This window comes from Heteronotia binoei, chromosome 5 (assembly GCF_032191835.1).
Source record: "Heteronotia binoei isolate CCM8104 ecotype False Entrance Well chromosome 5, APGP_CSIRO_Hbin_v1, whole genome shotgun sequence".
Taxonomy (NCBI): domain Eukaryota; kingdom Metazoa; phylum Chordata; class Lepidosauria; order Squamata; family Gekkonidae; genus Heteronotia; species Heteronotia binoei.
In genome coordinates, this window is record NC_083227.1 from 137,300 (window position 1) to 160,979 (window position 23,680).

At 54.2% G+C, this 23,680-nt stretch overlaps 1 protein-coding gene across 6 annotated transcripts in view; it reads right to left on the reverse strand.

Annotated features, from left to right (window-relative positions):
* Positions 1–23,680, reverse strand: part of SYNGAP1 (synaptic Ras GTPase activating protein 1) — a 98,147-nt gene that overhangs the window by 21,494 nt on the left and 52,973 nt on the right. For 3 of the 6 annotated variants that reach the window (XR_009555404.1, XM_060238874.1, XM_060238872.1), the window contains exons 7-15: positions 23,448–23,546; positions 17,609–18,163; positions 17,372–17,516; positions 16,979–17,123; positions 16,570–16,806; positions 11,121–11,322; positions 10,853–11,034; positions 9,642–9,683; positions 6,656–7,520 (exon numbers count right to left, since the gene is read on the reverse strand). Coding sequence is in view for 5 of the 6 variants with exons in the window: in XM_060238874.1 (XP_060094857.1) it covers positions 6,656–7,520; positions 9,642–9,683; positions 10,853–11,034; positions 11,121–11,322; positions 16,570–16,806; positions 16,979–17,123; positions 17,372–17,516; positions 17,609–18,163; positions 23,448–23,546 (2,472 nt within the window). In the remaining variant the exon portion in view is untranslated. The remainder of the gene's footprint in view (positions 1–6,655; positions 7,521–9,641; positions 9,684–10,852; positions 11,035–11,120; positions 11,323–16,569; positions 16,807–16,978; positions 17,124–17,371; positions 17,517–17,608; positions 18,164–23,447; positions 23,547–23,680) is intronic. The other 3 variants (XM_060238876.1, XM_060238875.1, XM_060238873.1) reach the window with 1 other exon arrangement.

Consider the following 23,680-nt stretch of genomic DNA (forward strand, 5'->3'; position numbering starts at 1 on the left):
CCTTCCTTCCCAAAGGAGCACAGGCTAGTTGACAATAAGGAGAGCAAAAAGAGACCCTGGAGAGCAGATGGCTAAGAACATTAGCCAAACAACAAGCATTACTTGAAATATATCCCAAGCAGAAAACTACACAGGGGAGCCGCTGAGCCTTTTGATGACAAAAGAAGGGAAGGACTGACCGCTGAAGAGAGGTGGGGAGACAGCAGAGAAATTGATTGAATTCTTTTGCATTTGATTTAATTGTGGGGGGAAAGTAGGGGACACGAAGCCATGCTGGAGGGACTCTTTTTCAGGGGGCTTGAAAAACTGAGGCAAATAGGAGGGGAAAGAGGAAGTTCTAGGACTACGAGGCAAACTGAAAACTAACAAGTCTCCAGGTCCGGCGGGCAAACTCAAATGTGAAATTATTGCTTGTCACTCAAACCAGACTTGGCGCCAGAGAACAAGAAAGTGGTCACTCTCACTCCAGTTTTAAAAAAGGAATCCAGAGGATTACAAACCAGTTAGCTTAACATCTGTTCCAGGGAAAGTAGCAGAAACCGTATTCAAAGACAGAATTATTAGACCTGGAAAGGAAGAAGGCCTGCAGAGGAGAAATTAGCAGGGCTTCAGCAAAAGAGAGAGTCGGCAGGGACCTTCAGGGTCCTCTAGTTTAGCCTCCTGCACAAATACCTCCCCCCCGCCAACCCCCAGTGACCCGTTCACAGAATCAGCATTGCTGTCAGATGCCCATCTAGCCCGTGGGGGGCCAAACTTGCTTCATGTAAGAGCCACATAAAATGAACATAAGATGTAGGAAGGAAGGAAGGAAGGAAGGAAGGAAGGAAGGAAGGAAGGAAGGAAGGAAGGAAGGAAGGAAGGAAGGAAGGAAGGAAGGAAGGAAGGAAGGAAGGAAGGAAGGAAGGAAGGAAGGAGAGAGGTGGAAAGAAAGCAACTTTAACTTTAAATGCATTCTCCAAATTGCCAGTGGGCTTGGCTTGGAGAAGTGATTTAAAGAGAGAACTGCCTTCTCTGAGCTGGCCAACTTGGAGGGGCGGGGGCTTCTAGAACCAGACAATTTGCATGAAACAGCCACATGTGGCTCCTGAGCCGCAGTTTGGCCACCCTAATCTAGCCTCTGCTTTAAAACCTCCAAAGAAGGCAATCTGGCCTCACCAAACATTTAGAAGTCTTTAAGAAGAGTATTTCTTGTAAAGTTTCTCCGTTGCTGCTTCCACTTAGCCACAGGACATCCACACAGCAAGTTTCCCTGTTGGTTTTGTTTGTTTGTTTGAATCAGCAACGGAATACAAGTGGCGGCCTGGCAAAACTCACAGAGGACTTGAGGCTTAGATCTGGAGCCGCTCCCAGGAACCATGGCTGCGGCTGCTGCTGCTGCTGGCCAGACTCCAAGGTGGGGGGGGGGGGAGACGGGGAGATGGGATCCAGTCTCCAGCAGCATCACCCATCTGGATCCCACCAGGGCTAGGATGATCCAGGAGGCAGAAGGGATGCCTTTTCTCTTGGGAGGCTTGAACTGAGCAAAACCTTCACCAGGAGTTCTTAAAAGTTTCTTCTCTCTGGGCAGAGAACAGGCGGGGGGGGGGGGGGGGACTGCTTTCCAGTGTCACCCTTTTAGAAATGCTAATGGGTCTAAAAAAGGTCAAGGTCGTCCCCTGTGCAAGCACCAGTTGGTTTCAACTCTGGGGTGACGTCGCATCATGACATTTTCATGGCAGACTTTTGACGGGGCGGTTTGCCATTGCCTTCCCCCGTCATCTACACTTCCCCCCCCGCCCCCCGCAGCAAGTTGGGGACTCCTTTGACCGACCTCGGAAAGATGGAAGGCCTGGAGCCAGCCACCTGAAAGCCCAGCTTCCACCAGAATCGAACTCAGGTCGTAAGCAGAGGACTCCAGCTGCAGCACTGCAGCTTTAACACTCTGCGCCACGGGGCTCTTTTTACTAATGGGTCTAGCAAGAGACAATGGGATGCTCAAGCCCTCCCCTCCCCAGGGGCACTGAGTGCTAGAAGGACTTTGGGAGGGAACTCCTGGGGACTTCCAGGGGAGCGTCTTTGACCCTGCCTGACCTGGTCCCTGGGAGGAGATACTGAAACTCCTTCTGGGAGCCAAGAGAAGGGTCCCTTCGGTGCAGACTGAGCTCTGTGTCGGTACGGGAAACCTGCCAAGCCAAGGACCCGCCTAGAGGGAAGGGCAAAAGGATTGCCCTTGACCCCCTTCCATGTGAATCCCTTGCTCAGTCCGGTGCAGGGGCCTTTTCTTCTTAATACGTTCTACCTTTCGAGACTACGGTAGCAGCGCTTCTCTGTGCCACACAGACCTTCACTGTCTTGGGCATGCTATTCTAAAAGGAGCCCCAGGAGGAAGAGGAGGGACAGTCAGCGGGCAAGTGGCTACTCCCCCCTCCCCTGTGCTGCACAAAGCAGTCAGCTGGTCCCGCGACAGCCAGACTCTGGGCAGGGGGAGACACAGAGGCAGGCCTCAGAACCTGGAAGGGAAGCTGGGAGTCCTCGCCCTCCCGGCTGGGCAATTCCTGCAAAGGCCGGGGGGTGGCGACAGCGGATCAGAGAGAGAGAGAGAGAGAAAGGCCCCTGCAGGTGTCGGGGAAACCTTGGAGGGTTTTTTGGAACAGGGCCTGCAGGCCAGTTTTTATTAAGTAAAGTTTGTTTTGTGAGTTCTTTCCCCAAAGACACCTGAGCAAGCTTGGTTGTTGTGAGGCAAGAGGACGGGTCCTCTCAAGGCTTACAAGAGAGCAAGGAAAGCTGTGCCAACGGCTGAGTCCCTGAAGGCTTGGCGCTGGGAGCCGTGCTCTTTCCCTTGTCCCCAAAGGATGTGGGGCTGTGGGTGGGCGGCACAGCAGTCCCCAATCACGCAGGAGGACACAAAGCAAGGTGGGCTGTGGAGAGCTAGGAGAGGCTCCATCACAGACCCCCCAGCACAACTATGTTTCACACACACACACACACACGTGTTCTCATGCACATCTCCCAGCCATTGTAAGAAGTTCACCAGCTAATCAGGAAAAGTACAAGACCTTTTCTCTTTGACGGCCAACTAATGAAGTTGAAAGAAAGATGATTGCCATTTAATTACAGTTAAACATGCCCAGCTCCTTCAACCTTTCTTCATGGGACTTGGTCTCCAGACCCCTCACCATCCACATCGCCCTCCTTAAAATGTGGTGCCCCAAACTTAACACAAGACTCCAGGTGAGGTCTTACCAATACCATCACTTCACGTGATCTGGACACTATACTTCTGTTGATACAGCCCAAAATTGCATTTGCCTTTTTAGCCACCGCATCACACTGCTGACTCACAAAACAAACAAAAGCCACACTGCATTAAAACTTCAAAAATGCAAACCAGAACCATCTGAGTGACCCAAATGAGTGTGTGGAGCCACATCTCCACCTCAGGAGCCTCCAGTCCTCCCCTTCATATTGAAACAGCTAAAGCATTTCAGAAGACGACCTTCCTTGGTTTCCCCGCATTCAAATCCTCAGCCAATAACGCTGGGCTCACACAGGATGAAGACTCACCAGATGCTCTAGACAGGTGTCTAACTGGTTCCAACACTGAAGGAGATCTTAGGCTTGCAAGCACGCGGCGGAAGGTCAATATTGACCAAAATAACAGAAAACTCCTTAAATTCCAAAAGGAGTGCCACTGCATACAGGGGAACAGCTCTGTAAGCTCCACTAGGAGGTCTACTGAGATTAAGCAAGGTCAGCCCCCCCACCCCACCCCAAATGCCTGCCACCTTCCCCCCTGTCAACTGCAGGCACAGAATCTGTGGGGAAACAAGAAACACAGACTTGAGTCTTTCCTGCGTTTCCTGAAGCAACACCAAATCAAATTTACTCAGAAATTTTTTTGCATCACTCGACATCATCCTCAAATTCATCCAAAGAAGAAGTTGTCAACCCAACCGGACTATGAATTAATCCTTCACACAGACCAGCACCACAAAGGGGAGGAATGAATATTAATCCCAGAATCACAGAGTTGGATGGGACCTCCAGGGTCATCTAGTCCAACCCTCTGCACTATGCAGGAAATTTACTGATTTATTTATTTGATGAGACTTCTGTCCTGCCCATCCCACCAAGGCATGCTCAGGGTGGGTTACAGGCACAGCTATAATACAATACCATAATAAAAGCATAACAATCACAATGTAGACAAGGCACAAACAATAAACAATAAGATGGAAATAACCCCGATTCATAAATACCTCCCCCCCCCCCGCTCCATGCCCAAAGATGGCAGAACCCCCTCCAGGATCCCAGGCCCAACTCAACACTGACGCAGCCCTTCCTCCCTCCTCCTCAGGATCCGCCTCCTAAATGCACGGCTCAGACCCAGCCCAAGGCTTGGTTCAGCAGGCAAGTCCTGTGGCCACCGGTGGCAGCTGCAGGAGGCTGGCAGAGGGGAAGGGGCCAGGCATCACCCGGGAAACCCCCCACAGGAGCCTTCCCCCCCCACTGGGAAAGGGCGGGCCAGGTCTGAAACAGGGGCTCTACAGCCGAGCACCCCAAAAGCAAAAGGGCCTGCCCCAGCTGAGCGAAGGGGACACGGGCTCTGGGGAACGAGCGGCAAGCTCAAGATCACACAAGCAACAAGGGTGTGAGGAGCGGATGGCTGAAAGGATCAGCAATAAGCATTGCTTTCAGCATCGCCAGCGAGAGACGCAGCTGGGCCTTTGGATGGCCGAGAAATGAAAGGATTGTGAAAGGGGGGGCGGGGGACGGACGGCAGAGAAGCACTATGGGTTTTTCCACTTCTGTGTTCAGCGGGGGAATGGTGGGACCTGAAGCCAGGGCACACGCACCATTTCCACAAAGGGGATCTGAAGAACGAAGCCCAATCAAGGGGATGAGAAGTGAAGTTCTGCACATTTGGGGGAAACGGCAAGCAAACAGCTGTCCGGGTCCTGCCAGCAGGAACCTGAGAGGGCTTGAGGAACCCAAATGTGAGACACTGGATCTACTCTCCTGCCTCTGTGACCTACCCAGAAGTTCAGCCACAGCAGCAGGAGCCTGGACAGTAGCAACTGCGACATCAGTTTTTGAAAAGGGACCCAGAGGGGAACCAGGAAACTACAGGCCAGTCAGCCTAACGTCTGTCCCAGGAAGAGGGACAAAGCCTGCCGAGGGAAGGTCAGCACGGCTTCTGCCCAGGGAAGTCCTGCCTCCCCAGCCCTTTGGAGTTCTCTGAGAAGGAAACACCCAGCAGGCATCACTCTCTGGAACCTCCCAAAGGCTTCTGCCTCCCCAAAGCCTCCTGAGTGAACTGAGCAGCCCTGGGGCAGGAGGAGGGCTTCTCTTGGGGACTGGAAACTGGTTACACGACAGGAAGTGAAGGGCGGGAATCAGTGGACGGTTCTCACAAGGGCAAGGATCACTACTGGGGCCAGTACTGTTTGATAGTAGTGAGTAATACCATTTTCCTACATTACACTACTAAAATCTAGGCTCAGGGGGTCTGAACTTGCTGGGATGGAGAGGAGGAAAGATCTTGGGGATGTAGTAGATAGCTCAAGGGAAGTGTCACCCAAAGTGCTACAGCCGCGAAAAAGGCAAACTCAGTGTCAGGGATTATTAGGAAGGGGACTGAAAATAAAACAGCTTTCCCTCTGAAGAAAGGTTAAAACGCTTGGGGCTCTTCAGCTTGGAGAAACAGCAACTGAAGGATGACATGACAGAGGTTTACAAGATTATGCATGGGATGGAGAAGGTAGAGAAAGAAGTACTTTTCTCCCTATCTCACAATACAGGAACTTGTGGGCACTCAATGAAATTGCTGAGCAGTCTGGTTAGAATGGATAAAAGGAAGTCCTTCTTCACATGTGGAATTCACTGCCACAGGAGGTGGTGGCAGCTACAAGCATAGATGACTTCAAGAGGGGACTGGATCAACATCTGGAGCAGAGGTCCATCAGTGGCTCTTAGCCACAGCATATCGTTGGGACTCTCTGCCTGGGGCAGTGAGCTCTGTACTCTTGGTGCTTGGGGGGGGGCAACAGTGGGAGGGCTTCTAGTGTCCTGGCCCCACTGATGGACCTCCTGAGGGCACCTGGTCCCACCTCCTGAGGTCTCTGGTCCCACCTCCTGAGGTCTCTGGTCCCACCCAGAGCATGTGAGGGGCTTTTGAGGAAACAGAAGGGCTCCCAGGAAACCAAGGCAGCCACCGATGGGATTTCCTGGCTGTTTTGAAGACAACAAGGAAGAGACTGGATTTATACGCCGCCCTTCACGACCCGCAGGAGTCTCAGAGGGGCTTACAATTTCCTTTCCCTTCCCCTCCCCACAGCAGACACCCGGCTGAGAGAGGTCGGAGAGTACTGCTCTGTGAGAACTTGTGGCTGACCCAAGGTGCCCCAGCAGCTGCATGTGGAGGAGGAGGAGGAGGAGTGGGGACAACCCACCTTCAGACTGCAGAGAGCAGCTCCCCTGGGGCATTGCGCCTGCCCTGCCCTGCCCTGACTCCGCTTCTCCCCAAGCTGCAGCCAGCAGCCCTTTTGGGTAGAAGGCCAGTTCAGGGCTCTCCAAGGGAAGGAAACAGCCAGGGCGACAAGCCTCCTACAAGCCCGGAGCTGGAAGGGCCCTCTGGGCCCAATGCAGGAGCCCCTCCCCAGCCAGCCCCACTGACCTGCTTGGTGATGGAGGGCTTGAGGGCAGATGGGGCCTCCTTGGCGACGGACTGCTGGCGGGTGCGGGCGGGGCCGTAGGGGGGCTCGGGCTGGAGGAGGTTGCCGCTGGAGGGGCGGGGCTTCTGGGCGGCGGAGACGGTGAGCTGCTGCTGCTGCTGTTGCTGGGCCTTGCCCCGCGGGACGGAGGGCTGGGGCTGGGGCTGGCGCTGCTGGGGCCCGATGGTGATCTGGGGGGGCGAGAGCATGTTCTGGAGGTTCTCCTGCAGGGAGAGCTGGCGCTTGGTGAACTCGGAGCCCTGGCGGGTGAACTCGTCGCTGTAGCTGTGGCTGTGGATGATGTGCTTGCTGGAGGAGAGGTCCTCGCTCTTGCTGTAGCCGTGGAAGGGGGCGAAGGCGTCGGGGTTGCCCTCCGGGGAGCGGTGCGGGTGGGCGGGCCCGTCGGAGGCCATGTGGAAGAGCGGGTTCTGGAAGGAGAGGGGGATCCTGAGCTGCTGGGCAGAGGAGGTCCCCTCCGTGGTGACGCCCATCTGGCTGAGGCGCAGGCCAGCGGCGATGCTGGAGCCGCTGCCCTGGGAGAGGCGGCTGGGGCGCAGGCCCAGGCCGGCTGTGATGGAGGCCTGGCTGCTGTTGAGCATGTCGCCCACGCTGTGCAGGTTGGAGATGCTGTTCATGCGGCTGTCTTGCAGGTCCAGCATGGAGACGCTCTTGTTGACGCTCAGCACCTTCTGGTCCGGCTCCGTGATGTCCGAGCTGCTGGTGCAGTAGGCCGGGGAGGAGCGGGCCAGGGGAGGCCGGGCCACAAAGAACATGTCCTTCGAGCCCTTCTCCTTGGTGGGCGAAGGCAAACGGGTCATGTCCATGGAGCTGCGGGGGGGAGAGAGAGAAAGCCCCAGGTCACTCAAGGAAGGACTTTCCCAGGCCCAGCAGCCCACAGCCTTGGCATCAGGAGACACCACAAGGAGCCAAGGAGAGACGAGCCAGACCCGCCCCCTGCTGGACCACGGAGCTGGAAGGGGCCAGGCAGGCCAAAGGTCCTGATTGGGCCGCTGCTTTAGAGCCTTGCTGTGTTTCTGCGGGAGGGGAGACCCGTGAGGGCTGGAGGAAGGTGCGGGGGCACTCCTCCTCTCCCTCTGGAGGGCTCTCTTGAGCATATGTGGAGCAGGGGGGGCAGAGCAGGACTGAAAAAGAAAGGAATGAAAGGGGGGGGGGACTTAACCGCCAAAACTGGATCAAGAACCAAAAAAGTAAGTTAGAAACCAAATAAAAGGGCCAGTTGGTAAAAACACATCAATCTTAAATGTAATTTTAAAAATACATGAAATGTTTAAAAACATTTATGGGGCCAATTATAATAGCCTCATTACAGAACCAAAATACCCTATACACAGAGGCACGTGGCACTATAATAAAAGAAAGAACAACTGGATGTAGGAGCAAAAAGGAGTTTCCTAATAAAGATCCATTTAGACAAGTCATGAGAAAGTGTTGATGAGGCCTCCACTTCTCAACGTTTTTGGTGCCTTGCTCTGACTGTTTGTCTACACCTGTATATTTTTGACCAAAACCAGAAGGCAGACAATAGCAACAGCATTCAGCGTGTATGCATGGAAATATACAAAACCGGGCCAGATTCTAGGAGACCTCATAAGCCTTGTCTAAATGGATCTTTATTAGAAAACTCCTTTTCTGGTCCTACATCCAGTTGTTCCTTGTTGTATTACTGTGCCGTGTGCCTGTGGGTACACAGATTGCTGACCACTGAAGAAGGCCTCTCGGGGCTGAAACACGGCCAGTCGCAATTGTTCCCCACAACCCCCCCTCTAACCCAGGGGCGTCAAATTCATTTATTAAGATCCAGATCTGACATAAATGGGGCTTTGTGGGGCCAGGCCATGTGTCTATCTCCAGGTCGTGGAGATATAAACTTTATAAAGGATACTGAGAAACACAATTGAAGATATTATTTTTTACTTAAAATACAAACATGCTTAAAACTCTTACAATGTTTTGTTCAAAATGGAAAGGTAGGGGAATAGAGGGATCTGGCAATGCAATTTTTAAAATAAAACATCAAGAAAAAGCACAAGGATCACAGCAGAAACTAAACATCTAAACCAAAGCATGCTCTGGGCTTAGGGAAACATGAACTGGCTGGGCATTGCAAGGTCTACTCAGACTGGCAATGGCTCTCCAGGGTAATATCCCCCTTTGGCTGTGGGTTCCAGGTTAGAGTACTCACAAGGCACCAGTTCTCAGGTCCCTTCAGCAGAGACCCTTCATTTGCAAGGCCACACAACTCCAGAAAGGAACAGCTTCTGCAAGGAACTCTCCAGCAAGGAACTGGCCATATAAACTCTAAAAGGTGAAACTGAGCCCTACTCCATTAAAATACATTGCAGCACAGACAAAGTCACAAGGAAAACATGGAATGGATTTTCCATTAAGGTCCCTGCTAGTCTATCTGGGCAGAGACCTTAATGCAAAGTCCATTCTGCATTTTCTTTGCAGCTTTGCAAGCCCAGAATTGCTTCCAGCTTCAGCCTGTGAAGACAAGAAAGAAAGAGCTGGGAACTTTGGCAGCCTCAGAGTTTCAGGGGTTGAAAGGGCCCGAGGAGGGGTGATTCTGGCCCAGACATCTGACACCCTTGCTCTAAGTTGTGGAGTCCTGTGAGCAACAATTCTACTTTGTGAACTCCTGGCTTGAAGTTGTGAGTGACTGCAGAAATGAGTTTGCTCTGGGGCTCTCCTTCCTCAGCTGCGACAAATGTGTGTCAGCCAGAGGCAAAAACACTGTGGGCTCAGCTGAGAGGTGTAGATGGCATTTTTATTCTGTAATGAGGCCATAGTTGGGCCCAGTAATGTTTTTGATAAATACATGCATGTATTTTTGATTGCATTTTGGATATCTGTGTTTTAGCGACTGGCCCTTTGCCTGGCTTCTCACTTACCTTTTTGGTTCTTGATTCCTGGCCCAGCAGGACTCACCTGTTCATGCCTCGTATCAGGTAGGGCTGCATGTCCATGGAGCTGTCCGGAAAGAGCAGAATCATAGAATCACAGAGTTGGAAGGGACTTCCAGGGTCATCTAGTCCAACCTCCTGCACAATGCAGGAAACCCACAAACACCTCCCCCTAAATTCACAGGATCTGCATTGCTGTCAGATGGCCATCTAGCCTCTGTTGAAAAACCTCCAAGGAAGGACAGCCCACCACCTCCCAAGGAGGAAGCCTGTTCCACTGAGGAACTGCTCTAGAATCATAGAGTTGGAAGGGACCTCAAGGGTCATCTAGTCCAACCCCCTGCACAATGCAGGAAACTCACAAACACCTCTCCTTATATTCACAGGATCTTCATTGCTGTCAGATGGCCATCTAGCCTCTGTTGAAAAACCTCCAAAAAAGGAGAGCCCACCACCTCCCAAGGAGGAAGCCTGTTCCACTGAAGAATCGCTCTAACCATCAGGAATCCAAGAGTTGGAAGGGATCTCCAGGGTCATCTAGTCCAACCCCTGCACAATGCAGGAAATTCACAAACACCTCCCCCTAAATTCACAAGATCTTCATTGCTGTCAGATGGCCATCTAGCCTCTGTTTAGAGCCCTCCAAGGAAGGACAGCCCACCATGTCCCCAGGAGGAAGCCTGTTCAACTGAGGAACTGCTCTAGAATAGAATCATAGAGTTGGAAGGGAACTCTAGGGTCATCTAGTCCAACCCCCTGCACAATGCAGGAAACTCACAAACACCTCCCCCTAAATTCACAGGATCCTCATTGCTGTCAGATGGCCATCTAGCCTCTGTTGAAAAACCTCCAAGGAAGGAGATCCCACCACCTCCCCAGGAGGAAGCCGGTTCCACTGAGGAACCGCTCTAGAATCCTCGAGTTGGAAGGGACCTCAAGGGCCATCTAGTCCAACCCCCTGCACAATGCAGGAAACTCACCATCACCTCCCCCTAAATTCACAGGATCTTCAATGCTCAAGAGGTTCTTCTTAATGTTGAGCCAGAAACTCTTTTGATTTAATTTCAACCTGCTGGTTCTGGTCCTTCCTTCCGGGGCCACAGAAAACAACCCCACACCATCCTCTCTCTGACAGCCCTTCAAGGGGATCCTATCACCAGAAGTTGGTGGAGAGAGCCCCCCCCCCCAAGAGGAATCTGCACGGCCCAGCCCCTTCTGCCATCCCTGGGGGCTGACCTGTTGAGGTCCCGCATCATGTAGGAGGACTGCATGTCAGCGGAGGGTCCGCGGAGGATGACGGGCTTTGGTTGCAGGCGCTCTCCCTGGTGGCTGGGCTGCCGCTGGATGTGGGGGTTCCTGAGGGCCAGGCTGATGTCGTTGAGCAGGCGGGGCAAAGGCCCCAGCTTGATCAGGGCCTCCTGCAAGGGAAGAGGCAGGCGGAGGCTGAGAGGAGCAGGAGGAGGGAGAGCCGCCCACCCCCACCAGGCCCCGCCTCCCTCCGCACCTTGCTGAGCTGGGGCATGACCTCCCAGAGCAGGGCGTGCAGGGCGGAGAGCTCCCGGCCCAGGTCGATGTAGCCCTCGAAGCTGGTGCTGTTGGTGAGCGTGTCCAGGTTGGAGATCTCGTAGAGGAACTGCTGCATGCTGGCCCACTCCAGCTCCAAGAACTCGTTCATGAAGGCCATGTACTCCTCCTTGCTGCCGAACCTGGGCCCGGGGAGGGGAGGGGAGGGGAGAGGCTCTCGTGAGGAGGGCCCAGGCAAAGGGCACCGGCCAAAGGCAGGGGCAGAATGGGGGGTGTGGAGGAAGCGCACTTCTCTACCCCTTGTTTCTCCTCCTCCACCTGACCTCTCTCATCCCTTCTTAGGCCTTCTTGCTAACTCTGCTGCTTTAGGAAGGGAGTCACACCTCAGCCTGCCACCTCAATACCTCGTCATGGATTTGGGGCTCTTTCAAAATGGAGTTCTGACTTAAAGTTTGGTTCAGGCTTTTCAACGCTGCTCTGGGAGTTTTGTCTTTTGCTCAGAGACGCAAACTGTCCTGCTGAGAAGAGAACAGCCTGACCTCACACCGGGGAGAGGAGACGGAATCAGCTGCTGGAAGGTGCCAACTCCCCATTGACCTCCCATCCAATGAAGCACCTGTAGGGAAGCAGAACTCCCCCCCCCCCCCGTTCTCCCACAGCCAGAGGGCCACGAGGTCGTCTGCTCCCAGACTGGCTCAGGCCTTTGGCTAGAGGTCATTGGTTCAAAGGCCGAGCAAGGCTTGGCATCCTGAGCAACACAGGGATCACAGGGTGATTAACATGTGGAATTCACTGCCACAGGAGGTGGTGGCAGCAACAAGCATAGCCACCTTCAAGAGGGGATCGGATAAAAATATGGAGCAGAGGTCCATAAGTGGCTATTAGCCACAGTGTGTGTGTGCGTGTGTATATATATATTAAAAAAAAATTGGCCACTGTGTGACACAGAGTGTTGGACTGGAAGGGCCATTGGCCTGATCCAACAGGGCTTCTCTTATGTTCTTATGTGACACAGAGTGTTGGACTGGAGGGGCCACTGGCCTGATCCAACAGGGCTTCTCTTATGTTCTTATGTGACACAGAGTGTTGGACTGGATGGGCCACTGGCCTAATCCAACATGGCTTCTCTTATGTTCTTATGTGACACAGAGTGTTGCACTGGATGGGCCACTGGCCTAATCCAACATGGCTTCTCTTATGTTCTTATGTGACACAGAATGTTGGACTGGATGGGCCACTGGCCTGATCCAACATGGCTTCTCTTATGTTATTATGTGACACAGAGTGTTGGACTGGATGGGCCACTGGCCTAATCCAACATGGCTTCTCTCATGTTCTTATGTGACACAGAGTGTTGGACTGGATGGGCCACTGGCCTGATCCAACAGGGCTTCTCTTATGTTCTTATGGGACACAGAGTGTTGGACTGGAGGGGCCACTGGCCTGATCCAACAGGGCTTCTCTTATGTTCTTCTGTGACACAGAGTGTTGGACTGGATGGGCCACTGGCCTGATCCAACAGGGCTTCTCTTATGTTCTTATGTGACAAAGAGTGTTGGACTGGAGGGGCCATTGGCCTGATCCAGCATGGCTTCTCTTATGTTACACAGAGTGTTGGACTGGATGGGCCACTGGCCTAATCCAACATGGCTTCTCTTATGTTCTTATGTGACACAGAGTGCTGGACTGGAGGGGCCATTAGCCTGATCCAACAGGGCTTCTCTTATGTTCTTATGTGACACAGAGTGTTGGACTGGATGGGCCACTGGCCTGATCCAACAGGGCTTCTCTTATGTTCTTATGTGACACAGAGTGTTGGACTGGAGGGGCCACTGGCCTGATCCAACAGGGCTTCTCTTATGTTCTTATGTGACACAGAGTGTTGGACTGGATGGGCCACTGGCCTGATCCAACAGGGCTTCTCTTATGTTCTTCTGTGACACAGAGTGTTGGACTGGATGGGCCACTGGCCTGATCCAACAGGGCTTCTCTTATGTTCTTATGTGACAAAGAGTGTTGGACTGGAGGGGCCATTGCCCTGATCCAGCATGGCTTCTCTTATGTTACACAGGGTGTTGGACTGGATGGGCCACTGGCCTAATCCAACATGGCTTCTCTTATGTTCTTATGTGACACAGAGTGTTGGACTGGAGGGGCCATTAGCCTGATCCAACAGGGCTTCTCTTATGTTCTTATGTGACACAGAGTGTTGGACTGGAGGGGCCACTGGCCTGATCCAACAGGGCTTCTCTTATGTGACACAGAGTGTTGGACTGGATGGGCCATTGGCCTGATCCAACAGGGCTTCTCTTATGTTCTTATGTGACACAGAGTGTTGGACTGGAGGGGCCACTGGCCTGATCCAACAGGGCTTCTCTTATGTTCTTATGTGACACAGAGTGTTGGACTGGATGGGCCATTGGCCTGATCCAGCATGGCTTCTCTTATGTTACACAGAGTGTTGGACTGGATGGGCCACTGGCCTAATCCAACATGGCTTCTCTTATGTTCTTATGTGACACAGAGTGTTGGACTGGATGGGCCACTGGCCTGATCCAACAGGGCTTCTCTTATGTTCTTATGTGACACAGAGTGTTGGACTGGAGGGGCCACTGGCCTGATCCAACAGGGCTTCTCTTATGTTCTTATGTGACACAGAGTGTTGGACTGGATGGGCCATTGGCCTGATCCAACAGGGCTTCTCTTATGTTCTTATGTGACACAGAGTGTTGGACTGGATGGGCCACTGGCCTGATCCAACAGGGCTTCTCTTATGTTCTTATATGACACAGAGTGTTGGACTGGAGGGGCCACTGGCCTGATCCAACATGACTTCTCTTATGTTCTTATGTGACACAGAGTGCTGGACTGGAGGGGCCACTGGCCTGATCCAACAGGGCTTCTCTTATGTTCTTATGTGACACAGAGTGTTGGACTGGAGGGGCCACTGGCCTGATCCAACAGGGCTTCTCTTATGTTCTTATGTGACACAGAGTGTTGGACTGGAGGGGCCACTGGCCTGATCCAACAGGGCTTCTCTTATGTTCTTATGTGACACAGAGTGCTGGACTGGAGGGGCCACTGGCCTGATCCAACAGGGCTTCTCTTATGTTCTTATGTGACACAGAGTGTTGGACTGGAGGGGCCACTGGCCTGATCCAACAGGGCTTCTCTTATGTTCTTATGTGACACAGAGTGCTGGACTGGAGGGGCCACTGGCCTGATCCAACAGGGCTTCTCTTATGTTCTTATGTGACAGAGAGTGTTGGACTGGATGGGCCATTGGCCTGATCCAACAGGCTTCTGTTATGTTCTTATGTTCTCCAGATCTGTTCTGCAGCCTGGGGGGAGAGGGCTGGCTTCTCTTGGCTCTTTCGGCCACCTTGGGCCTTGCCTGCTGAAGCCAAACGGCACTGGCTTTGCTGACTTCAGAGGGAATTGACTGGAAGGGGAGCAGCTCGGACTTTGCGAACCCAACATTCTAAAGTGTTCAGCTAGTAACTAAACCTAGTTACTAGCTGAACCTAGTTACTAGCTAAACCTAGATTTATTGCTTCCTTCCTCAGTGACTGTTCTTTTTGCAGCTTAATAAAAACATATTTTAAACAATAACTTCCAGTCCTTTTTCTTCGCAGTCTGCAATTCAGTGCCTAGACTGGCAGGCCACGCTACTGTGAGCCAACCTCACAGGGAGGGCTTCCTAGTCATTCAGCAGAAGGTCAGGTGTTCACCTTTTGGGTCCTGGCCGGAGGGATGAACGAAGGGCTGGGAGCAGACGGCACAGGTGAACCCTCGGCTGGGCGGCCTTTTTAACACACCTCCTTTCCTCTCTTACCCAGAGTATCTACACTTGAAGATGGGTGACAGAATTCACACCAAACCTCTCTGACTCAACTCCTCCCCCCACCCCCATTATCCTTCCCATAGGCAGAATTCCCAGTACAATCTTCTCCGAAGAGATCTGAAGAAGTGAGACCACAAGGGGTGACGGACTCTCAAGGAAATATTTTGAATTGCAAGCCTCAGCCTCTGTTCCTGTGCTCACTGGCTGGCCCCTGCATGAGACAGGAGGCTGGACTAGAGGGACCCTCCCTGGATCTGACCCAGCAGGGCTCTTCTGAGGTTCTTCTCAGGGGAAGGCCTCGGCCTCTCTGCCCTGTTGCTGGCCCTCCAGAGGAACTGGCTGGCCACTGAATGAGACAGGAGGCTGGACTAGAGGGACCCTCCCTGGCCTGATCTAACAGGGCTCTTCTGATGTTCTTCTCAGGGGAAGGCCTTGGCCTCTCTGCCCTGTTTTTGTCCCTCCAAAGGAACTGGCTGGCCACTGTGTGAGGCAGGAGGCTGGACTATATGGACGCTCCCTGGTCTGACCCAGCAGGGGTCTTCTGATGTTCTTCTCAGGGGAGGGCCTCAACCTCTCTGCCCTGTTTTTGTCCCTCCAGAGGAACTGGCTGGCCACTGTGTGAGGCAGGACTAGATGGACCCTCCCTAGTCTGACCCAGCAGGGCTCTTCTGATGTTCTTCTCAGGGGAGGGCCTCAACCTCTCTGCCCTGTTGTTGGCCCTGCAGGAACTGGGTTGGCCACTGTGTGAGACAGGAGACTGGACTAGATGGACTCTCCTTGGTCTGACCCAGCAGGGCTCTTCTGCTGTTCATCTCAGGGGGAGGCCTCAGCCTCTCTGCCCTGTTGTTGGCCCTCCAGAGGAACTGGCTGGCCCCTGTGTGAGACAGAAGCTGGACTAGATGGACCCTCCCTGGTCTGACCCAGCAGGGCTCTCCTGTGTTCTTCTCAGGGGAGGGCCTCAGCCTCTCTGCCCTGTTGTTGGCCCTCCAGAGGAACTGGCTGGCCCCTGTGTGAGACAGGAGGGTGGACTATATGGACGCTCCCTGGTCTGACCCAGCAGGGCTCTTCTGATGTTCTTCTCAGGGGAGGGCCTCAACCTCTCTGCCCTGTTGTTGGCCCTCCAGAGGAACTGGCTGGCCTCTGTGTGAGACAGGAGGCTGGACTAGATGGACCCTCCCTGGTCTGACCCAGCAGGGCTCTCCTGTGTTCTTCTCAGGGGAAGGCCTCAGCCTCTCTGCCCTGTTGTTGGCCCTCCAGAGGAACTGGCTGGCCCCTGTGTGAGACAGGAGGCTGGATTGGATGGCCCCTCCCTGGTCTGATCCAGCAGGGCTCTTCTGATGCCCCATCTGCGTCTCAGCCCCTGACCTGTCTTTACACTGCACTCGTTTGCCTCTAAGCAGAGGGTCCAAAGGACTTCTCCTCCCTTCAGCCCCACAGGGCCACGTGTGCCCCACTCCTTGCCCAGGATGCTTGCGCACAGCCAGCTGCCGCCCAGAATGCCAGGCAGGCCAGAGGGCGCTCTGTGTCGGAGTGCAGCCAGGCCTGTTGGCCCTTCTCTTGCTCCTCCAAGCCCCCCCCCACTCACTTGGAGAAGTTGGCCAGGTTCTGGATGACCTTGGCGATGAGGGTGAGGGTGCGGGAGGTCTGCTCATCGGGGTACTCCTGCATGAGGCCGAAGAGGCTGGGGGACATGACGGCTGGGCACAGGAAGCGCAGGAAGAGCGAGGCACTGATCAGGCGGTCGGCAATGTCCTCCCTGCCCCGTTCGGCACAGCGCAGCCTCCAGGATGCAAAGACCTCCTTCAGCTCCCGCGGGAACACGCTGCGGGGGGGGGGGGAGGAGCAGGCAAGAGAGCAGTGAGCGGCCCCCGCAGCAGCAGAAGGCCCCGCCCACTCTCCCTCCACGCCAGGCCTCCTGCCATGGCTTCCCACCTCTCTGCCCCTCCCTCCCCCCCGCCAGGAGGTCACCCCTCCTGCCCCCCCCAGCCACTGACCAGTGGGAGTTGACCACTTTGCAGAGGGCCAGCTCACAGCACATGCGCAGGTTCGCCTGATGGTCGGCCAGGGTGGACGCCGAGCACTTCATGGGGTCTACCTCGCAGTTCTCCTCTGACTCGTATAATGCCCGGATGAACTCGCCTGGGGGGAGGGAGGGAGGAAGCAGAGGGAATGGTGGGGCTGGGCCGCCTCTGCCCCCGCCGAGAGTCCTCGGCCTACCTGGGCTGGGAAAGGAGGAAGCCACAGCAGGTTCTGGGACCAGGTGCGCCCCCCCTCCCCTGGCCGCCTCCGAGCGCCACTGGAGAGATGCTCCCCCCTCCCAGCTGGGAAGGAAGCCCCCCCGCCCCCCTCTGGCCTCCTCGCGGCCCCCGCCCCAACTCGGCTCTCACCAATGGCGTCCTTGAGGTATTTTTGTCCAATCAGTTTGAGATACTCCTCTATGGCTTTTGTGGCCAGCGTGTTCTCCCGGAAGATCAGGTGCTCCCGGTCCATGAAGCGGTCCACCTCCGTCATGGCCATGTCTGACAGGAAGTCCTTTTGTAGGGGGAGGGGAGGAGGTGGGTGAGGGTGAGGGCCCCACCTCGCTCGCCCGCCCCTCCCTCCCTCCCCTGCCCCGCGGCCGCTACCTTCGCCTTGCCGGTGCTCTGCAGGATGTGGACCAGGGCGCAGGCCACCTCCTCCTTGCTCTTGACGCTGAGGACGGGCTCCAGCACGGCGCACAGCATGCGGTAGTTGTTGGTGACGTACTCGGCAAACTCCTTGTAGAGCTCCATGGGCAGGATGCTCATGGTCTGGAAGCGGCTCTTGACGCGGACAGCAGGGCAGCCGGACTTGCTCTTGCTGGCGCTGGGCTGGCTGAGCGGGTACCACTGCTCGGCAAAGTGGCGCCCGGTCACGCTGGCGATGGGGATGCTCACCATGCCCACGTAGTTGCTCTTGTCTTTCTTGCGCTTCTTGTCGGTGTCCTTGTAGAGGTGGAGCCGGATGGTGCGCACGGCAGGCAGGTTGTTGAACTCAAAGTGTTCCCCCCAGAAGACGTTGTCCGTGCGCACCTTGCTGGTGGTGCGGGCATACAGCATGTCGTCCAGGCACAGCTCGCAGTAGTAGCGCTTCTTGGGGGGCAGGTCTCGCGCCTCGATGATCCACAGCTTCAGCACGTTGTCCACTCGCCGGCTGTTGTCCTGAGCAGGGAGGAAGCAGGAGGCCAGGCCGGTCAGCAGGGCGGGGGGGGGGGGAGGGGGCAGCGGCGGCATCCAGCAGCGGGGCCCGAGGCGGCTTAGGAAATATGGAGTTGGCTTCTTTTCTTAGAACACTTCTATCCCACCTTCCCTCCTTGTTCAAAGCAGTTTACAGCAACAGCTGCAACCTACGTATGCGCATGTGGAAACACGCAACATCGAACGTTAAAACAAAAAATCTGGGCACAGAAACTGCCCGCTGTGCCCTCCAGCCCATTCCACCAGCTCTCCAATCCATGTCCCGAACGCTGGGGGGGGGGGGACCTCTTTCTCTCCTCTCCTCCTGGAGCACCTTCCAAGTCAGCGGCTGCAAACAGGTGCAGTTGGGCTCCAGGCGGCAGGACGGGGCCAGAAGCAAAGCGTGCTGCACGCTAGGAAGGGGGTGCCGCCCAGGTTCATAAGAACATAAGAGAAGCCACGTTGGATCAGGCCAATGGCCCATCCAGTCCAACAATCTGTATCACACAGTGGCCAAAAATTTATACATATATATATATATACACACACACATACATATACACACTGTGGCTAATAGCCACTGATGGACCTCTGCTCCATATTTTTATCTAACCCCCTCACCCCTGGAGGAGAGAGCGTCCTTCAGCACAGGCCCACCCAGTGACCCTGCTTTCCTTCCTCCGTTTCTCCTTGGCTGGCTGGCCTCTCCACCTGACGCAGGTCGCCTGCTGGCTGATCCTTTAAGTGCAGGATGGGGCAAAGTGTGTGGGAGGGGACAGGCCCCCTGAGCTTCCTGCTCCCTTTTCTTGCTCTCTGGCCAGGCCTTTTCAATCCTCCCTCTCTCCCTCTTCTGGGGGGCCACTGCCAGCCGCCTCCCACTTTCGGCCTCACCAGTGGGCCGGGGTGTGTCAAGCTGGCCCCTCCACTTCCTCCAGTGCCACCTGGCAGCAGCACCAGCAGCAGCCTCAGGACACCCCTGAGCCCTCCCGCCCAGCTTGTGGCCAGGAGCGAGAGGACCCACAGAGCAAGCACCCCTCTCCTGCTCCTGGGAGCCTAGCCACGCGGCTGCCAGCTGCAGGGGACCAGGAAGGGCCTTCCGCTGGCTGCCACCCCCCTGGGACTGGTCTGCATGGGAGGGCCCAGAGCAGCCCCACACCGACCCCTGTTGTGCCTCAACCCATGGCAGAAGGCGTGCACACCCAGGCAGCAGAACATTTACTGTGAGGACTCAAGAAGGAACAAGTGAGTTTTAATTGTTAGTGCAGGAGCTCGTGAAAGGCAGAAACAGCAAAGGTTGGTGCAATGAAAAAGCAGTCCTGACTAGAGAAATGTCGCCTTCCTCTGCTAATGCCAAGGGAGAGGGGGGTCTCTGCCAGCCACAGCCTCCCTCCAGCCCAGCCTTTCCCCAGAGACCCCTTCCCTCCCAGGCCCCACCCCTCTGGTCTCCACTGGGCACCTTTTCCCTCCAAAACGGCTCCTGGGAAACACAGGCCCTGCAGCTACTCTCTTCCCTGGAGCCTGCAGGCCTCACTCGGCCTAGGACCAAGACCTGGCGGCTGGGCCTCGCTCCCTCCTTCCCTCGCCAAAGAAAGGGCTGTGAGCACTACGCCCTGCTGCAGCCCTTCCTGCCCTCCTCCTCAGGATCTCCCTCAGTGCACTCTGGGGCTTGGAGAGAGGGCCAGAGCAAGGGAGGCCGGGATGGAGAGCCCCTGCCAGGGGCCTGGTGGAGGGGCAGGAAGAGGCCTGAAAGTGACACTGAAGCCTCCAGGGGCAGAAAGAGAGAGGCAGAACTGGGAGCTGCAGAGACCACGGACGGGGCTCAACAGAACACAGGGCCCCCCAGTGCAGCGGCCGTTGCAGAGAGCTGGGAGGCAAACAGTTAATGCCTCATTTATTTTTTTAATTATTTTGTTAAGATTTTTTCAATGCAGAGTTTGACTGACAGGTTGCTGCCTGCCCGCACCCCCCTCCGTCTCTCCCGGTGCCTGCTTAGTTTTCTGAGGGGGGGCCATTTCTGACTGGAAAGTTATTTCAGTTCCTCACAAATTAATACAACACGATGCTATCATATTGTCTTCTTGTCGTGGGACCAACTAGTGGCGAGTTTTTCTTTTGAATCCCATCTCTGACACCAAATATGGCAGACCCCCGCTGCTTATTTTACTGTGAAGCAGATTTTCCTGCCCAAAAGTTGTTTTCCACTCCGACTGAGCAGTCCCCAGCAGCGTGTGTGAACAAAAGACTCTTAAATTCCTCCATCTCCTGCCCTTTCTGTCCAATACGTCATTTGGCTTTTTCCCAGCCCAGAGACTTGATTATAAGCAGGGGTCGTTTTGTAGAAAAACAGGTGGTGGAGCTCACCCAGGGATTGTTATGCGGCTGCACCTCCTATTCAGTGGGCAAGGTGGGAAGCAGGAAGGGGAACCCTCAGAACGGTTCAGGAGCTGCTGCTGAACTGAACATATGAACCTCTGAAGCTGCCTTCTACTGAATGAGACTCTCGGTCCATCGAAGTCAGTCTTGTCTACTCAGACTGGCAGCAGCTCTTTCTCCAGGGTCTCCAGCTGAGGTTTTTCATGCCTATTTGCTTGGACCCTTTTGAGTTGGAGATGCCGGGGACTGAACCTGGGACCTTCTGCTTCCCAAGCAGATGCTCTGCCACTGAGCTACCGTCCCTCCAAGGCCTGATTATAAGAAGGAAGAGCCCTGTTGAGAAGCCGCTTTATTTAAGACGGCACTTGAGGAGTTGTGAACTAAAGTTCAACCGTATTTAACAGGCACAGCTGGGTTAAGGATAGGCAGGGGATGAGACAGCAGAGGCAAATTTCATTGTATTTACAGATTATAGTATTTTTAACGGACTACAGAGCATTTGTTGACGTCTATTTTCATAAAGGCTGGGTTCTTAACTGCAAGAAATTTCTTCGCAGCAAAAATGTGTCTTCATAAAGATTCACTTAATTCAGGGGTGTCAAACGCATCACCCAGGGGCCGGATCAGGGCTCCAGAGGGCTCCTATTGGGCCCGTAAGCAAGGCTGCGTCCTTCTCCCTCTCTCTGGCTTCTTCCATTATCAGAGACAGCTAAATAAAATACTGTAGGAGTGCTCATCTTTTAAGCATGTTTTAGTTAAAGTTTCTTTCTTAAAAAAACCTTTGGTTGTGTTAAGTGATACGTCACTGAAAGCATTAAGAGTGTGTGATTTCAATAAAAAAGGCCAACACCATGCTGGGAATTATTAGGAAGGGGATTGAAAACAAATCAGCCTGTATCATAATGCCCCTGTATAAATCGATGGTGCGGTCTCATTTGCAGTAGAAGAAGAAGATGAAGAAGAAGATATTGGATTTATATCCCGCCCTCCACTCCGAAGAGTCTCAGAGCGGCTTACAATCTCCTTTACCTTCCTCCCCCACAACAGACACCCTGTGAGGTGGGTGAGGCTGGAGAGGGCTCTCACAGCAGCTGCCCTTTCAAGGACAACCTCTGCCAGAGCTATGGCTGACCCAAGGCCATGCCAGCAGGTGCAAGTGGAGGAGTGGGAAATCAAACCCGGTTCTCCCAGATAAGAGTCTGCACACTTAACCACTACACCAAACTGGCTCTCCTGCGTACTGCATACAATTCTGGACACTGTGCCTCAAAAAGGATATTATAGCACTGGAAAAAGTCCAGAAAAGGGCAACTAGGATGATTAAAGGTTTGGAACACTTTCCCTATGAAGAAAGGTTGAAACGCTTGGGACTCTTTAGCTTGGAGAAATGTCAACTGCGGGGTGACATGATAGAGGTTTACAAGATAATGCATGGGATGGAGAAAGTAGAGAAAGAAGTACTTTTCTCCCTTTCTCACAATACAAGAACTCGTGGGCATTCGATGAAATTGCTGAGCAGACAGGTTAAAACAGATAAAAGGAAGTACTTCTTCACCCAAAGGGGGATTAACACGTGGAATTCACTGCCACACGAGGTGGTGTCTACAAGCATAGACAGCTTCAAGAGGGGATTGGATAAGCATACGGAGCAGAGGTCAATCAGTTGCTATTAGCCACAGCTTATCGCTGGAACTCTCCATCTGGGGCGGTGATGCTATGTATTCCTGGTGCTTGGGCACAGTGGGAGGGCTTCTAGTGTCCTGGCCCCACTGATGGACCTCCTGATGGCATTTGGGTTTTTTGGCCAGTGTGACAAAGAGTGTTGGACTGGATGGGGCACTGGCCTGATCCAACATGGCTTCTCTTATGTTCTTATGTTTCTGTGCCCTATAAAGTTTCCGTCTCCACTACCTGGCATTATGACCTGACAAGATCTCATTTATGTCAGATCTGGCCCTCATAACAAATGGGTCTGATACCCCTGACTTCACCAGTACTTTCTTCCTGTACTTGGCTCCATCCATGTGAGATTATAGCGTTCCCTTTGGGATGTCCAGGGCCGCTTTCTTTCACACAAACCAGGGGTCCTTTCAGAGTTGAACCCACTGAATAATGGAGAAGGAAAAATCCTCCATTTCCTAGAAGTCACATCCCTCTTCTGTTTGGCTAGACTGGCTGTTTCAACACTGTTTTCAGCTTAGCTGGCACGCATTTATTTATTTATTACATTTATATACCACCCATTCCCTAGATAGGGCTGAAGAAGTAGCCTAAATGTTCCTGTGCTGAGCTTCCCCTCAGACTTCCCCAGGTGGACGTCCGCCTGCCTGGCTCCTGACCCTGCTCTCCTAGCTCTCCCCAGCTGGTGTTGACCACTCAGAGAGGGCGAGGGCGGTGCATGCAAATAACAGCCTGTCAATCAAACTCTCCATTCGAGTGCATGCTGAAGGTCCCGGGTTCAATCCCTGGCAGCGTGTCCAGCTCAGGCTGGGGTCATATGAACATATGAACATATGAAGCTGCCTTATACTGAATCAGACCTTTGGTCCATCAAAGTCAGTATTGTCTTCTCAGACTGGCAGCGGCTCTCCAGGGTCTCAAGCTGAGGTTTTTCACACCTATTTGCCTGGACCCTTTTTTGGAGATGCCAGGGATTGAACCTGGGATCTTCTGCTTCCCAAGCAGATGCTCTACCACTGAGCCACCGTCCCTCGTCTTGGATGGGAGCCCTGCAGAGCCCCTGCCAGTCGGAGGGACCAAAGGCCTGGCTCAGCCTGCCCGCACCCGTGCAAGAACACTGCCCCCCCCTGCTCCGGCTGAGCCCCCCACACAGCCACCTCAGGAGCTGCTCCTGCGGGGGGGGGGGGGGGCAAGAGGAGGCCCCCAGGGGCCGTACCTTGTTCGGCTTCACGGCGCGCTGCAAGTTCTCGATCCATTTGTCCCGCTCAGCGGCCGACCGACAGGCAAAGCATTTGGTGCCGGAGGAGGTGGTGACCTAAAAAGCAGGAGGCGAGAGGTGGCAGCGGTCCCCCTGCTGGCCCATGTCCATGTGCAGAGTGCCCACACAGGAGAGAAAGCCAGCCAGAACTCCTGGCCCAGGATGCTGCTGTGAGAAAGAGCCAGCCGGCC